At 43.1% G+C, this 15,096-nt stretch overlaps 1 protein-coding gene across 1 annotated transcript in view; it reads left to right on the forward strand.

The window, feature by feature from the left end:
- Positions 1–15,096, forward strand: part of TAF4B (TATA-box binding protein associated factor 4b) — a 51,378-nt gene that overhangs the window by 7,101 nt on the left and 29,181 nt on the right. The window contains exons 2-8 of the mRNA XM_035126312.3: positions 6,991–7,139; positions 7,713–7,817; positions 8,649–8,816; positions 8,901–9,023; positions 10,197–10,286; positions 11,042–11,722; positions 14,090–14,222. Coding sequence (XP_034982203.3) covers positions 6,991–7,139; positions 7,713–7,817; positions 8,649–8,816; positions 8,901–9,023; positions 10,197–10,286; positions 11,042–11,722; positions 14,090–14,222 — 1,449 coding nt within the window. The remainder of the gene's footprint in view (positions 1–6,990; positions 7,140–7,712; positions 7,818–8,648; positions 8,817–8,900; positions 9,024–10,196; positions 10,287–11,041; positions 11,723–14,089; positions 14,223–15,096) is intronic.

The following is a 15,096-nucleotide window of genomic DNA, read 5'->3' on the forward strand; positions in this document are numbered from 1 at the left end:
AGTCGTGTCGTATTGTGAAAACGTTGTCTTGCGAGGCACCACTGTATATCCACTAGGTGGCGCTGTGGCTTTAGAAAAGTGTGAAGCACGGCCATAGAAAAATTTGTCTTGCGAGTCACTAAAAATCACAAGACGCTTTCGTCTTGCGAGTTTTTCGTTGCGTGAGGCATTTGTCTTGCGAGGTACCACTGTACAGTGGTACCTCGACTTACAAAGACAATCTGTTCCGAAGGTCTCCGAAGCTGCGTCCCATGCCAGGGAAGGCAGGCGAGGCGGCGGCGGGGAGAAGAGCTTCTCCCCGCCGCCGCCTTGCACACAGCCAGCATCGGACGGGGCTTCGGAGACCTTCTCCAAGCCCCGTTCCATGCCACCGCCAGTCCCCCGGAGCCCATAGGAACGCATTGATTAAGTTTCAATGCATTCCTATGGGAAACTGGGACTCGCTAGACGAATTTTTCGTAGGACGAATTGAGTCCTGAAGTGAATTAAATTCGTCTAGCGAGGCACCACTGTATTTGCATTCTGCACTGGGAATGGTTGTTCTTGTACACTATTATTGCCATTACTCACTAAGGTAACTATGCTTGAACTTGGCTGAAGAATTGGGAAGTTACACTTTCTGCTTTGTAGTCAGCAAAGGCTGGTGCTCTGAAACAGCAAAATTGTGGAAGATTATGAGCCCAGGCCCTAGAGAGCAACATTCCTCAACCTGGTGCCCTCCAGGTACTTGAACTGGAACTCTCCTCAATTCAGCTCCAGCCAGTGAAGCTGTGGGGGTGATGGGCACCATAGTCTACACCTGGAGGGCACCAGGTTGGGCAAAGGTTGCCCTTGAGCAGGGGGAGGGTAGCCAAGTTTGCTGATGGCATTAAATTGTTCAGGGTGGGTAAAACAAATGGGTTGTGAAGAGCTCTGAATGATCTGTCCAAATGTAGTGAATGGGTGGTAGAATGAAAATGCAATTCTGTGTGAGCAAGTGTAAAGTGATGTAAGTTGAGGCAGAAAAACCTTAATTTCACATTTTAAGAATGTGGGGTCTGAACTTTCTGCTATGAGGAAAGGCTAAAACATTAGGGGCTTAAGGGTTTCAGAAAGTTTTCTGATGCATAGGAAATTTATCCAATTCAGAATTTCCCAATTAATAAAAAAAACCCACCCCTCCTAATTTCCCAAATCTTATGATGGGAACCATTGAACTTTCGGTCTTTAGCATTCAAAGGGAACCTGTCATTAGTGCCTTTGTAGAGGTCTCAGCCACTCGGTAGCATTTTACTGGGTTGTGTTTTGAGGACCTGAGTGTGCTCCACAACTTACTTTTGTAGTTCCCCATGCCTGTATAAAATGCAGGAACAGGTAAGTGGAGGCAACAGAGGGAAACAATAAAATTGATCTTAAGTTCTCTGGCACAATAATAGCTTCTGGCTTTGAAAACCAAAGCAGAAGTATGTTCAAACTACTGCACATATACGATAGTTCTATTCAGATAATTCCTGGGTTGGGGGGTGGGGGTGGTCGGGCTTAGCAGTTATTAGAAAGATTTTCAAAGCTAATGAGCAAGATAGCAATAGTCAGGGTACCTGTGCAGTGGCACTTTCGTTGCCATTACCAAATACTGCCTCCTGTGGAGATAAGTAGCAAATAGGTTTTCTTCTGGTAATGTGTTGCTTACCTGTTCTTGGGATTCTTCCAGATGTGCACCGTCCCCTTCCTTTCTATCCTATGCAGCTGTTCTAAGGCAACAGACATCAGGCCACCACACAGAGTGCTTGTTTCGGTTCAATCCTAGAACTGTTTTCCCAGGCGGGTGTTCAAATGTGGGCGAGTGTTGTAGAGTAGTGCTAGATAATCCATGTTCTCAGGCACTTGTGATACATGCTTAGAATGAAGGGGAAACACACACTTAACTAGCTGCACCATTAGATGGCAGTGTTGTACAACTATGTTGCAAAATAAAAAAAAATCCTTCAGTAGCACCTTAAAGACCAACTAAGTTTATATTTTGGTATGAGCTTTCGTGTGCATGCACACTTCTTCAGAACTTCTTTTTCGTGTGCATGCACACGAAAGCTCATACCAAAATATAAACTTAGTTGGTCTTTAAGGTGCTACTGAAGGAATTTTTTTATTTTGCTTCGACTCAGACCAACACGGCTACCTACCTGTAACTATGTTGCAGTTAGCAGACAGGATTATAACTATTGCAGGGCCATGTGTTTCATTCTTAAGGACATTTGGACACCTGATGCGAAAAGTGCCTCTGTGCCTTTTATGAAGCCCATGTATACAAGTGAAAATAAATGTAGGTAGAAAGTAGAAGAAAGGCACCAAAGCCTTGTGGCACCCAGGCTACGCTATGTAGATTGTGCATTTTGTACTGAGATGTCAAAGCACCCCTAGTGGGTTGTTGTTGTTTTTTTACAGCTAGGTCCTGTGCATGCATACTTGTGAATAAGTGTCAGCTTGCACCGTAAGCTTATTTAGACATATGTGCTTAGGATTGCAGTTTCAGGCTTGCAAATTGCAGATGAGCATGAGACCCCTAATTTGCAATTTTGCTAATTTGCAATTTTGCCTTCATTGATACTCCTCTGCCCAGCACTTCTTTACCCACACCTTTGGGAGGAGCTGATGGTTGGAAACACTTGAATGTTTCTTACTACCTCTTCTTATATACTGCTACTCATTTTTTATTAATGAATTTTATAATGTTTGCTATTTATCATACAATTTCTGTGAAGGATGAACTATAAAGTCAACAATAAATTAAGTTTAAAGCATTTCCTCCTCTGAAGCCACAGTTGCTGTAGTTTTCCTGTATGCTTACCAGTCCCCCTCCTCTTTTCTTTCTTCTGCCTTCTCTTCTGTTACTTGTGCCCTAGTTTATCCTTCCAGGCTGTCCCGGATCCTTCTTCCTCCCCCAACTTGGAACTATACATACCAATTAAACCTTTTCTCTAGCAGTGGTCTGTAGCTGAGATAAGATATCAAAAGCTGGCCTTTGTTAGGCTCTCGACTTGCTACCTGCAAAGTGGCTGAGGGAAGCGTTGGTGGGGGTGTCAAGAGCTTTGAGACAGTTGTTTCTCCCTAGAGTTAATGGGGTTTTTAAAAGAAGGATCACTTGATGGTGTTGTAATAGACAGCCATACTTTAGAAACAAACAAGCTTCACAAGGTTTTATGTTGGTTTTGAAGCTGCCTTGGTTAGAGGTGACAATAGAGCAGCACTTTTCAGCTCTTCGTCTCTAATGGCACCTACCATTTAGAGCAGGGTCTCCAAACTAAGGCCCGGGGCCGGATGCGGCCCAATCGCCTTCTAAATCCGGCCTGCGGATGGTCCGGGAATCAGCATGTTTTTACATGAGTAGAATGTGTCCTCTTATTTAAAATGCATCTCTGGGTTATTTGTGGGGCATAGCAATTTGTTCATTTATTATTATTTTTCAAAATATAGTCCGCCCCCCCACAAGGTCTGAGAGACAGTGGACCGGCCCCCTGCTGAAAAAGTTTGCTGACCCCTGATTTAGAGGATTTAACAAGTACCCAGTGATTACTCCTGAATCTGTATCTGAAGAAGTGTGCATGCACACGAAAGCTCATACCTATGACAAACTTAGTTGGTCTCTAAGGTGCTACTGGAAAGATTTATTTTTTATGACTACGTCAGACCAACACGGCTACCTACCTGTATCCTGAAATTCTTGTAACTTTAAACACTCACTGCCCCTATGTGGAAAGGAGGAACATACCTTCCTGCATGGTTTCTTGGCCCTTTTAAGGATGAGTTGGAAGCCTTATTAAAAAGTATATTTAGCAGTAGTGGGGAACCTTTGGCCCGTAGGACAATCTTGGCCTGCGGGGCCATTTCCCCCAAATATGGGGTTTGTGATATCAGCACTAGGGCTGGGTTAAATCCTGTGTTGGCAACATGCCCCTGTTCCAGCGGTGAATAGTTTGTGGAAGTAGGATTACCTGAGGAGGGGTGTGTGCCTATGAGGCAGACTTCCCCTTATTACTGTAATATCATAAACATGGATAAGTGCCTTAAAATCAGTATTAAAATGTTAGATTCTAGAGTTGTATATGTAATAAAACGTGCCTACTTTGAGCAAAAGAAGGCCCTCTCTTTTTTTTTAGAATGGACCTTGTCTGGTGAAGAATATCAAGCATGAGATTTCTTGCCTAAAAAGAAACACTTAGGTGGTCACAGAAGTATGCAGTCACACAGCATTGTCTATCAAGGCTATGACAATTACTTTTTAAGTATGGTAGGACCTCCCCTTGGGTGCATCATGCTCCAACATTTTGGCCTTTTCAAAGGCAGGTGAAAACACACCTTTGTCCAGGCCTTTGGGGATGGGTGTGAGGTGCGCTTTGACTTGTTTCTCCTGGCTGCATTTTCATTTTGTTGTTGTTGCCGTTTGATTTCGTTCATGATTGTTTTGTGTTGATTTTATATATTTGTGATTTTTAAGTGTTTGTACCCTGCCCTCGGACCTCTGAGTGAAAGGGGGAGGGTTATAAATATGTGTAATTAAAAAATATAAAGCAGGACTAACATTGTGGTGTGGCGTGTCTTTTTTTTTTTTTAAACATAATTTTTATTGATTTTACAAATTACAAAAGATGGTACATACATATACACCTTTTCCACCTTCTTCCCACCCCCCTCCATGGGTCCTCCCCTGCCACAGAAGTATCCCACGCAGGTGAACAGTCAGAAGTGGTCCATTTTATGATTGGGTTTCTGTCCTCCTCCCCCTCCCCTGCCCCCGAAGCCCCCCCCTGCCACCAGGGAGCTCCAGTGAACCAGGGCAGTACGCAGGAGTTCATCCATCCAACCATCTATTGTCATACCAAAAAAAAAAGAAAATACAAAAAGAGAAAAAGAGAAAAAAGAGAAGAAGAAAAAAGACAAAAAGGAAAAAAGACAAAAAAAAATTCATCATAATTGTTAAATTCATAATTGTTAAACCATATTTTGTGGGCTTCCCCACCCTCCCCCCTTCCCCGGTTTTCCTCCCTTATTTATCATCTTCAACAGTTTCATAGTTCATATTTTATAACATACACCTTTATATCTTGTACCACTTTTAAACTAACTATTATCATTTTCGCCTATTGTCCAATCACTGAGAAATCAAACTCCCATTTTTTCTTCCCGTGCCTAATTTTTACCCCTCTATAGGCCTCCATATTTTCACCTTTTTCCAGAATCAATTCACTTTTTAAACCTATAATTATTCCCAAACTAACCTTACACCCCCCCCCCGAGTACTGGCTCCACCCCACCAATCCAGCAAGTTCCATAGTCAGCAGTCCAGTTATAGTCCTATTAACCCATCCTTACAATCACAACTTCACTTTCCCTTCACCCCACCCCCTGTTTACAGTCTTTTGCCATCCAGGCCTCCATATCAGACCCCTGAGCTTCTTCTCTTCTCTGCTTAATTTTTCCTTCTTCCCTGTGGTCATTCTGGAGTTCCAGTAAGTCCAATCGTGCCCCCCTCGAAGGGGAGGCACTCCATCCAACTTTTTGTAGAGTAAAATCATCATTTTTTTCGTGATGGGCTTCATTTTGTGTTAAGTCATCACAGTCCTCATCATTGTCATTCTCACATTCGTCTTCTTCAGTTTCAAAAGCTTCATCTTCTAAGAAATCATATTCTGCCATCATCATCTGGAATTGTTGCTGTAACACTTGCCGTTGTGTCTCCTCTTGACATAGTTCTATTCTTGCTTCCCACATTAAGGTCAAAACAGTCCGCTGAAACTCAGGCGGGTACCTTTTTGTTGACATAGTTCAGTCCTGTCAAGGTCAAAACTTGTCACATGGGGTGGAATATAATCGCAGTCTATTTTCTCGACTCCATTTTAACAAGCTGGCTGCATTCTTAAAAATAAAGTTCGAACTCACATTTCAAAAGTATATAAACCAAAAAAGAATTTCCAAAAAGTCCAGAGATAAAGATAGAAATAGAATTTAACTATAAATCCTGATCAACTCACTGGATTGTCTGGGCTGCCGGCTCCCGAGGAACAGAAAGGTCTTTCTTAGTCTTAACTTCTTTCTGCAGGGCAATCACAACCACAGTCTCTCTCCCCTTTTACCCTGCATTTAGGGGAGATTCTCTTCGATGCCTTTGAGGAATCCTTTTAAGTTGAAATCTTCTGTTTACGGCTTCGGGTTTCTGTTTACTGTCTCTTATGTTACCGTAGGGGGGGGTGGCTTCCTCTTTTCCCCTCTCTCCCAGGTCCAAATTGTTGCCTTAATTTACATTCCAAAGAATCCAAATTACTCACAGTCTATTCATTTGCTGAATGTTCTTTGAAGAATTGGCCACCTCCACTTCCCAGACTCGCAGCTTCGCACTCTCAGAGCAGCAATGTCAGCCTGTCCGCCGCGGTTCACCTCCTCGCTCTCGGGGGCTTAAACAAAGCCGATCCGGGGAGGAGAGAGCCCGCTTTTGGCGCCGCCAGGCAAAATCTGTCCCCAAAAAGCTCGATTTGGGGCTTTTAAGGAGGTTTCGCTTCGCTGGAACGATTCCCTCCACCTCTGAAGCGCCGAGGTCCGCTCCGCTGTGCGGACCCCCGTCTGAGCAAGATGGCGTGGTCAACCGGAAGCCTGTGGTGTGGCGTGTCTTAACATCTCTATATTGCAAGCTGTGGGAGCAGAGATGCATGACTAAACTAAACCAATTCAGAATTTATTCTTAAATATGTTTGATGGATTTTTAAAAGGTCAAACAATAAGCTACATCTGTCATAACACTGATTGGAGCACAGCAGGAATGTAGTAGTCTGTTGTTTAAACAGAGGAACCTAGAAGGGAAGTGTGCAGTACTATAGAAGCACACTGTAATATTGCATAATTCATGTACTGTTTATGCTGCCGACTTCTTGCTTAAAAGTTTGGATTATACAAACTCAGATTTATGTACTTGCTCTTAAGAATGTGCAGTGGAAGGATCTGATAGTATCTTCTTTCCTGCAGGAACGGTTCTTGTCAGAAGCAGCACTGGACAGCTGATGCTGGTGTCCCAACAAGCACTTGCTCAAGTGCAAAGCCAGTCCCAAAAGAACCCAGTTGTACGGCAATCATTGCCTGCAAATGCACCCACAGTCAAAATACAGACTGTACAGGTAAATAACCTCTGTAATAGCAGTTTTGTTGTGTATTTCTTCTGCTACTATAGCTTTTCACAGGGCTTGGGCCAGTGTATGTCACTCTCAGGGATGTGGGTGCAGCAGTGAAGTGAATCTAGTCTAGATGCAGGAATCATTTCCATTTTCTGCTGGCGCCACTTGCCCGTACGTACGTTAAGCAAGCTTTAATTGGCTATATAGTACAGTGATTTCCTATTCTTTCTTATGCATTCAACTTGCTCATACCAACTATCACTGTTACTACATGGATGGAAAAATAATTATTTCAATACGTAGAAATAAAAACACTTGAACAGTCATAGCCTGAAATGCCGCTTAAGTCATAGCATTTCTGCCTATCCATAGAAAGAAGCCTTCTCTACTTGGCATGCTCCTGAATCCTCTTCAGCATCATTTGCATCTTCCTGTTCAGAAAAGACTGTTGCCCAGTGGACTTGAAGTTGGGACAAATAACACTGATGTGTCCAGTTAGAAGGAAATGGTGCCCGGCCGCTTACCCGAGATTGAGGCTTTTACCTAACAATATATTTTCTATTATCTTTCTGAAAGAATCCTGGAACTCAAGTACTGAAAGTATCAGCTGCTCCTCATACAACAGTGACTGGGACAACTTCTTCTGTTAATTCTAATGTTAAGAAGCCTGCTGTAATCCAGGTATGACTTCCATGTTATTTTTCTGGCACTTAAACATTTTAGCCCACTGAGACACAAACCTAATAAAATGGCAATGTGGCTTTATAAATCATGCTGCGTGTATCTTTTTTTTTTTTTACATGTACCTAATGGCACATTTGCCAATGTAACTCATAACATACTGAGGAACAGGAAAGCTGTCACCTGCCTCATTCAAGTTGCCATATGGGTTGGGTTAGTCATCCTTATTCCCCAGCCCTATGGTAATGTCTAATGCCTGAATCTGACTGCAATAAAGGAGTCTACCTCTAAACATAATGCTTTATGAGCTCTCTTCAGTGATGGTCATTCTCAGCTTCGGGTGGTTGATGGAAATGTGCACGGTTGTTAGGATTACTATCTGTCAGACAAAATCGTTATTGCTAAATCTTAATGGAGGTTCACATGAGCCAATCTGCATGCATAATGTTATGTATATCTCTTTGCTTTCTCCTAAAAGTGTGACTGGGAGACATGGTTGGAAAGTTGTGTTGGAGGGTGGTAGGCACCAACATCAGTAGAACAAAGGTGCCTTCCTGATACAGTCATACCTCGGTTTAAGTACGCCTCGGTTTGAGTATTTTCAGTTTAAGTACTCCGCGGACCTGTCTGGAACGGATTAATCCACTTTCCATTACTTTCAATGGGAAAGTTTGCTTCAGGTTAAGTACGCTTCAGGTTAAGTACAGACTTCCAGAAACAATTGTGTTTGTAAACCGAGGTACCACTGTACTAATATTAATGTAGCCACTTTAGTTTTGCTTTTTCCTGTCAGAATTGAATCTAGTTACTTAAATGTTTAATTTCTTCCAGTCAATAGCATCAACAAATAATAGCAGCACCACAGTTGTGGCTGCAAAGTCTTTGATTACCGGACCATTGGCAAAGCCTCCTATTTCTGATTCTTCTGCACTCACTGTTGCTCCAAAGCCAGTCCCTGACACAGAAAGTAGGACAGGAGCACAGGCCAGCACCTCTACAGTAAGTGCAAAGTAGTCTAAGATTGCTTACCTTTCCCATTATTTCAAAACTGAAGTTAATTTTCTCTTTTTGGCTTCCTATCAGGAAATGCAGGAAAATGTGAAAAAGTGCAAAAACTTCCTTGCAACACTAATAAAACTGGCATCCAGTGGGCCTCAAGCACCTGAAATGGGGCAGAATGTGAAGAACCTGGTACAAAGTCTGTTGGTAAAAGTTCATCTGCAAGTATTTGTGCCCTGATCCTAAATGTATTTACTCAGAAGTGATTTGTGTGCACACAGGCAATAAGGGTGTGAAGTACGGGATGTATTAATAACATGGGGATATACTAGAGGCCACAACGTCATTGGCTACAGTGCACAGTTGTGCATGGCATAAGGCATGGATCCTAGTCATCAGGCAGCCTGGCTGCAGGCCAATGTTCCAGTCCTAGCCTGAGTGCTGGGACAACATTCAGAGAGATGCAGGGTTCTCAGGCACACCATAATGTGAGCCACTCTTGCAGACCTCTCAAACAATGAAAGGCTCCTTTTTCCCAATAAGTTTTTCTATAACATGTTTAAATAGGCATGTGCCTTAAACAGGGAAGTCTAGGTTGCAAAATGAGTTTGTATATGCTAGGTTTGCCCTATTTCAAAAAGTGAAAAGTCCGACATGGGTTGCCATACATCTGGGTTTTCTCGGTCATTTTTTAGTGATTTTTTGAAATTCCGCATGGACTCTAATTCCAATGGATGAATCCCAGATATGTCTGGGAAATGGCAGATCTAGCATTTGGAAAGGTTTTAGACTTCTGCAGCATGCTCATTAAGGTTGGAGTGTCATAATTGCCAGAAGCTGATCCCATTCTTTTTCACAGGGTGACTGGTGTAGAGTGTATGACATGGCAATACATCTGTAGCTCTGTTTTTGATTTACCTGAGCATGTTCAGAATAGGCAAGTTAAATACTGCCTGCTGCAAATACAGGTGGGAAACAGGAAAGAAAAGCAAAACAAATAGGAAGGGTTTTGTTTTATTTTAGCTGCTTCTGGATACAAACTAGTAGAAATGTGACTCTCTGTAGTCTGTCTCTCTAGTCATGTGGCAGAAATATTGCACAATTTTTTTACCGCCTTGGTGCATTTCCAAGTTTCTAGGAACAACTTGGAAATCTAACTTATTTCCTGCAGTTGCTGGTTCTTAACCTGTGAAGAATTCATCTTAGATTCCTTTTGAGAGTCTGCTGATGCTGTACACTTTCTTCAATTTAATTGTTGAATAGAATATTCAGCGTATGAAATTGTTAGTACTAGAAAGTTCGTGAATTGGTGGGTTCAGTTTAGGCACATCTGGAGAAACTACACGTTACATTTGTGCTACTATTTCCTTTCCTATCTAGGAAGCCAAAATGGAACCTGAAGAATTTACTAGAAAACTGTACATTGAGCTAAAGTCTACCCCTCAGCCCTATCTTCTTCCTTTTCTCAAGGTATGTCTAAATCAGGCATCCCCAAACTGCAGCCCTCCAGAAGTTTTGGCCTACAACTTCCATGATCCCTAGCTAACAGGACCAGTGGTCAGGGATGATGGGAATTGTAGTTCAAAACATCTGGAGGGCCGAAGTTTGGGGAAACCTGGTCTAAATGAATTTGCTCCATATTTTAAGTATCAAAGTGGTGATGGTCCTTGATAGTTGGGTGGAAGCTTGTCAGGAGAATTAATTTGTAAAGCAAAACACACAGGGACTCGACATGAAGTGGTGGGTGTGGGAAAGTGAGCCCCTCCAGTGAAATTATGCCCATGCCTCCATGGTGTTGTGATGAGAAGTGGGACCCCACATCTGTGACATCGGACCATGTAGTGGCATAAGCCTGCATGTACCATTTGGGTAAATTCTACCCATTCAGGGGAAACTTCCTGCCCATTCAGGTACTTGTGGCTCTCTCACGTGCAACAAGAGCAGGACTTCAGGACCAGCTTCATAAATGTGTCTGGGATGTTGTCCAGTGTGCTTAAGTCTCCTGCAGATTTGTTAATGATTGCAAAGGCAAACAGCCTGAACTTTTTAGGAAGTTCCCTTGAAGATCAGATGTGATAACTTTTATTGTTTAGCTGGTCTGCTAGTTATCTTTCTAATGTTTTAGCAGTGACATTGATACTGTTCAATGAGACACAGTGCAGTGTGAATGGTGGAAGGAAAATGCAGGATCTTAATTTTTTTCTATTGCTTTCTTCTTTGCCTAGAAAAGTATGCTTGCCTTGCGGCAATTAATGCCTAACGCACAGGCTTTTATACAGCAGTGTCTTCAACAATCGGGACCACAAACAGCTCCTCCTATTTGTAGCACAGCATCATCCGCTTCTTCGGTACTTGCTGCCAGCACTCCTGTGACTGCGACCTCTCTTAAAATTCCGATGGGGATACCCTCCCAACAGTCTTCAGGTCCAGTCCTCTGTACATCAGGGGTGACAAAAGGATCTGGTTCTCTTCAGCTTGTTCGGACCACTCCTGCTTTGTCAGGGACACTCTCCCTTCAAGGTGCCAGTCCCGTTCCCTCCACTAAACTGACTACAGGAATAAATACTGTGAGAGCTGTACACCCAGTCTCCTCCACTGCAATGGTGGCCACTGGTACCACTTCTCTCCAGGCTGTGAAACCAGTCCGTACCCCTGCAATGTCGTCTTCGCCTGCATTTGCTGCTCTTAGTTCCGCAAAGTCAGTCTCTTCTGCTGCAGCAACATCTCTACAAGCTCTAAAGCCAACCTTGACTACTGCTGCAGCAACTGCTACAACAGCAGTGACCGCGTCTCTCCAATCCGTAATGCCAGTTGCTGGGAAACCAATCACTATCAGAGTTGCCCATCCCAGTTCTGTCCTTTGCCATTCAGCTCAGACATCACAGGCTGTAAAGGTAAAGCAGCTGGTAAGAGAAGTTTATATTGTTCTTGATCTGTAAAGCTTTGATGTGAGTTATGTTGTCTGTTGGCCCATTGAAGTTTGCTAACCTTGGCAGTTTAGCCGAGCCAGCAATTCAAAGGCAGTTTATCAGCATATAATAAAAAAAATGGCACTTGTGCATTTGCGCCTTATGTACCTTGCATCACTTGACATCAGAGATGTCCGTTTTAAAAGGTTAATATACAATGAGGAAAGGGGCAGTATGGAGATATGTGACTAAGCAACATTGAGGAATATATCTGTCTGATAATACTCCACTCAAAGAATCAGGAACATTTAGCACCTGTTTCCATGAATGAAACTCTGGCAGATACTAAACAGAGCAGCCTTCTAGGGATTTTACAATGTAAACTCAGCATTCCAGTACCAGCAGAACTTTACTGAGCATGAATGTGATGTAGTAGCCAATACTTGAACACTCTCTCTCTCTCTCTCTCTCTCTCTGTGTGTGTGTGTGTGTGTGCACACAGTCCACCCATTCTGTGTACTTGACCGTAGACAGACCATTATATCTTGGCCTCATTCCCGTAATACAGATTGGGGGCATACGGTCTACTGTACTAGGTTATTGTATGGATTAAAGACTATGTTACGTACTTTGAATGCTCAAAGGCTGTACAGATGTTAAATGGTGATGGTTGACTCAGCTCCCCACTGCTAAGTCTGTCTCATTTGAAGTCACCATAGGTACTGTTGTTGGACACCCCTTTTCTCCCTGATCTACCAACTGAAAGAGATGTTAAAGTTACTGTGCAGTTATTTTCTGTTTGATAAGGAGAGCAGGAAACCTTTCACTGACAGATAAAAGAAAGCACTACTTCATGCAGCACATAGTTAAGCTATGGAACTTGCTCCCGCGGGAGGCAGTGATGGCTGCCATCTTGGATGTCTTTAAAAGAGGCTCAGGCAAATTCAGTGGCTACCAGTGGCTACTAACTCTGATGGCTGTGTTGTGCCTCCACAGTTGGAAGCAGTTTGCTTCTGAATACCGGTTGCTAGAAACTGCAGGAGAGAAGAATGCTCAGGTCCTCCTTGTGCATTTCCCGCAGGCATCTGCTTGGCTACTGCGAGAACAGGATGCTAGATGAGATGGGCCACTGGCCTGATCCAGCAGACTTTTCTTAGGTTATTAAATTTGCAGTGCTGCAAATTGTACATGCACACTGTGTGAAGAGCTCCATTATTAGGTATCAGATACAGCCTCTTAAGGATAGGGGTGTTTTTTCTGTCTGATCTATAGCATTTTCTGTCTCTAGAATTGGTGGTCTTCATCCTTGGGATCCTTTGATGCTGTGGGATTGCAACTTTAATAATTCCTGAGAGTTAGGGCTAAGTGACAGCGGATAATGGGATTTGTAGTCCAACATCAGCTGGGGATCCAAAGTTGAAGAAAACGTCAATGTTTCACTGGAAATACCATTGCATTTTTCTCTTGGTAGTTTTAAAATGCCCATCTAGTTCGTATTTGTAGAGGTTCATAACACTGGGAAGGTTCTCAATTCCTCCCATGGAAATGGAACAGTTTGACCCTGATTTTTTTTTTAAACTTTTTTACGTTTGGGGTAATTCAAACTTCACCACAGAACACCTACATCAAACTTGTTAGTATTCTGGAAAGCTGTTGAATATATGGGAGCAGGAGAGATTAGAAGGCACTTTTAGTCTTGTAAAACATTGGGGATACATAATGTCTTTAACTGTGAGCTATGGCAAAATGGCTTCTGATATTTGCCCTTTTGAGTCATAGCAGTAGGTAGCTTTGATCTCATTTTATGATCAAACAGATTTATTTAAGATAATTTCATCCTGCTTTTTGACATTATCCCCAAAGCAGTTTTGTGTGTTTAAACCAACATCAAACAGCCAATAAAACAGTAAAAAAAAAATCGAAGAGGAGCACCAGCGGTTTGACACAAGTTCATAAATTCACCAGATCCACAAATCCCTTCTGAAGCAAATTCCAGCTGTCCTGAACAGGAAAGACCAGGGGGAGAAAGTTTCATAATGTCATTGGTGCCACTGGGAAAGGCCTGTTCCATATTTCAAACTTTTGTGCCTCTGATAGAAGGGAGAACACTGAGCAGTGGTTCTATTGGTGTCTTTTTTAAGTGTGCAAATAAGTTTATATCGGAATGCTCACAAAGCATGTGTCCTACCAGTATGATTGTACCCAGACTTCTAAAGCCATTTGACATGCTAATTTTGTTTACAAGCTTGATCTTGGGTGACTCTGTCAGCCCTGACGCAAGTGTTGCACTTTCATGTACCTGACTAACTTAATCTAATATTGTTTGCAATATGTGCTGAGTAGTTTTATGTGTAACTTTTCCAGATAGTCCAGCCGCCTTCAGGAAGTATCTTGAAAAAAGTGGTCACACTCGAGCAGGCTTCACTCCATGCTGTGAACAAATCGGGTGAAAAAATGCCATTAAACACTTTGATCCAGTCTGGCCAGCTTCCTGCAGGTACAGTTAAGTTATCTGGCTGATTTCAGGCCTCATACCCAAACCATAGCTTGCATAGCTTTCTGTGAACTTCCTTGAGACCTCCGGGTATAGGGAGGTATATAAATTCAATAAATAAATGAAATGAAATGAAAACTGATTTGAACCAAATAGTGCAGACCATGCTGTTTTTCCACTTTACAAAATGTATCTCTGTGCTTGGTGGGGTGTCCTGCATTTCAGTGGTACAGATCAATGTTTTGTCTGATGTCAATAAACAAGGAGTTCCAAAGTGCCCAAAGATTGATTTCTTACAGATGTGGAACCAGTATTATGTGGCACCTGTAATGGTACCTGTCAGGGAGTTGTTGCGGCTGCTCCTGAGTAAAGACGCTCCAGTCCGTTGTGTCTTTAAAGGTTTTATTGTGCATACTATTTACAGTGTAGAGATAGCAGAAGACACGACCTCCTAGTTACTCTCAGAACCCGGCAATGGCGCCCGTCGGCTTCGAGACCAGCATAATAACCTGGGCACCCCGAAACGCCGCCCCTTCGCCCTGTGTTTGGGTGTGCACCTCAATTTGGGTGCCGGAAGGAGCGGTGCCCCTTCTTCCCCTGACCGGCTGGGGCAGTGCCTGGGCTCCAATATCTCCCTGAGCTGTCCCTCCTCCACTTGTTGGTCAGAGTGGTGCAGGGGCTCCGATGCCTCACTGATCCTTCCCTCCTCCATTCCGCTTCCCCCTGACCTGCTGCTAGTGCTGTCGCTGGGCGAAGTGCTGGTCAGGATGATGGAGGGGGAGGCTCCCTGTAGGGAGTCCCCCTGACAGTACCAGTTCCACATATCATACATTTGGGTTAAGGTGATCACCCAAGTGAACTCCCTAGCCATTAAGGG

This window comes from Zootoca vivipara, chromosome 8, assembly GCF_965207765.1.
Source record: "Zootoca vivipara chromosome 8, rZooViv2.hap1.1, whole genome shotgun sequence".
NCBI classification, from domain to species: Eukaryota; Metazoa; Chordata; class Lepidosauria; order Squamata; family Lacertidae; genus Zootoca; species Zootoca vivipara.